Genomic DNA, 2,575 nt, shown 5'->3' on the forward strand with positions numbered 1-2,575 from the left:
ACGAATAACCTTTTGATAATTAGAACTACAACTTATACACCTAAAAATCACTTAATCAATTTGTATAAATTATAATTATCTTATTAAAACTAAACTAATAAACTGAAAAAAAAACAAAATTGATTCGCAAATAAAACTTCAGAAACCATGATCTCATTTAATAGACTGTAGAAGACAATTTAGCATGTAAGAGAACCGAATGAATCAAAATCTTATTTCATTTTATTAATATATGAAACAAGGCTCAAAGACTTTGCAGATCATTGAGGGGAAAAAAAAGGAAAATAAAAAAGAAAAAGCCTGATTTACAGAGTCGATCTAACAGCGCGATAATGCCAAATCTGATCATCCGAAAAAAAAAAAGAAAAATAATATTAATAACAAAATTGTGATCAATCGACAAAAACACCGCCGCGTCTGGCTTCCAAAACGGCGTCGTTGAATCCAACGAACCTGCATTTAGCACCGGTCACTCCATCAACAACCGCGGGAACCGGGTTTCCATGAACCGGATTCGTCGTCCTTCTATACGGACCGAACCACTTTTCCTGCATGAACCGGTTCTTTCTCCAAGGTGGCACCGAGAGCCCCTTGCTCCTGAAACACCGTTTCGCAGCTTCGCACAACGCCAAAACGGTGCGTTTCAGCTCTTCTGCTGTCCCAACGAATATTCTGGGAACATTGCTCAGAACTTCAGAGTAACTATTACTAGCCCTTGCGATCTCAAACTGAACGGCGAAATCGAGATCCACGAAGTACCTGTTCTGCCGCCACGTGGACGGTCCAGATTGCACCACGTCGATGAACTCGTAGTTCCCCGCTGTGACCACTCCGGAGGAAGAATCCCACCTTGTCTTGCATATCGCTGCATTGTGCCCTCTCTCACGCAAAAACGACAACACGCTTCGTCGAAACGACGATGCGTTTTGCTCCCTCATAAACGCGAACCTCTCAGTGGCTTCAAGAACGTGTGCGTGGAGCAACGCTCTGTAAGGATCGCTCACATTGTTCGTTGCGGTTAACATGAGCGCTTCCACCACCGAGTCCATGCATTCGGAGACTGAGTCGACTCGCTCCGAGTCGAACTCGTCACCTACTGACTCATCCTCGTTTCCGTTGTCCTCCAGGAAATTATGCACGAGCTCGGAGAGACACGGAGAGTTCTCGTCGCCATCGCCGGTGCCGGAATGTTCGCTCCCGCTGCTGTCGTAGCTCAATTTCCGGTGATCGCCGCCAACAAGGCGAGCTTTGGCTTCGTCGTCGAACGGGTCAGTGACTCGTTTTCTCCTTACAAACACCATATCTAAAAATTAAAATGAATAAAATCTTTAAAAACCAGCTTGCTTTTTTTTTTTTTTTTTTTCTTCGGAAGAGTCAGGAGTGTTCCAAATTGCTTATAAAGATGGTGGAATTATTGGAATTTTCTCGAGAATATTCGAGCGGAAACTATATAAAGTTTCTTAAAATGAAGTTGAATGTGCAAGTGTTGGGTATTGTTTCGGGGTTTGACGGGGTTGGGTTAAATAAAAGGGATATGCGGGTAGGATCCGAATGTGTGAAAAATGATGCCATGATGGTGTTATATAAAGATGCTTTGGCATATCCAAACTGAGCTTTTTGTTCGGGTCGTGTCATGGGTTATGTGAGTACGTGTAGGAGTGTGATGTAACCATGTGTTAGTGAGTGGGAGGGTGGGCTTGCACGAGTGCGGCACGTGGGTTAGATTAGGACGATGACTCAATGTATAGTTGGGAAAATTGGGATAAGGCAAAATGGAGAGAGAGAGGGTCGTTTTGAGGGATACAGTCATACAGGGTTGCCGTTTCGTAACCATGGAAGGTTGTGTTTTGTCATTTCTGTTTAATGTTGGATTAAATGAAGATGGCAACGGAACGGGGCGGGGTGGGGGCGGCGATGTCTCTATTCTCCGTTTCTGTTTTTGGATTTGTTTTTAGCAATGTTCTGAAAATTAAACTGGACCAGTCGATCGAACTGGTTCTACCAAAAACTAGAGTTAAAAACGGTCCAATCCTCTTTTTTAAACTATTATTTACAAAATTGCCCAAAAACTGCTGAACTCGTCGGTTTATTAATAAATTATACGAAGATTCTAATAAAAAATAAAAAAAAATTACAAAATATTATTACAACATACAAATAGAATATTGTTTAAAGATTATAAATTCAAAAATATAAAATAACACATCATAATTATGGAGAGAAGAGACGAAAAATGTGAGACAACACAATGTTATTATTAATAAAAAAAAAAATTTAAATTAGGATCAGATTTTTCAATAAATATATATTAAATAAATTTAATAATTTAAAAATTAGCGAAGATGGGGTGCTATCCTTGCGAAAAAAACTTTTTGTCTTTGGGTCTATTTGGGGCAGTTTCTGTAGAATTTTCACGTTTTGGAGAATTTTGTCATCCCTATAAATGATACATATGATTGTTAAATTTGTATATATAAAAAAAACGTGTTTTTATCCTTTTCCCATGTTATATTTAAAATATTATATAGAGTTTAATTTTGATATACAATAAAGCGTTCTATATACAGTCGTGTAA

At 39.1% G+C, this 2,575-nt stretch overlaps 1 protein-coding gene across 1 annotated transcript; it reads right to left on the minus strand.

Annotated features, from left to right (window-relative positions):
• Positions 1-200: 200 nt before the first annotated feature.
• Positions 201-1,626, minus strand: LOC112777386 (uncharacterized). Its single transcript, XM_025821740.3, has one exon. The coding sequence runs from the start codon at positions 1,299-1,301 to the stop codon at positions 393-395; it is 909 nt and encodes a 302-aa protein (XP_025677525.1). The 5' UTR covers positions 1,302-1,626; the 3' UTR covers positions 201-392.
• Between the last annotated feature and the right edge of the window lie 949 nt (positions 1,627-2,575).

The sequence above is a fragment of the Arachis hypogaea genome, chromosome 19, assembly GCF_003086295.3.
Source record: "Arachis hypogaea cultivar Tifrunner chromosome 19, arahy.Tifrunner.gnm2.J5K5, whole genome shotgun sequence".
In the NCBI taxonomy this organism is placed as follows: Eukaryota; Viridiplantae; Streptophyta; class Magnoliopsida; order Fabales; family Fabaceae; genus Arachis; species Arachis hypogaea.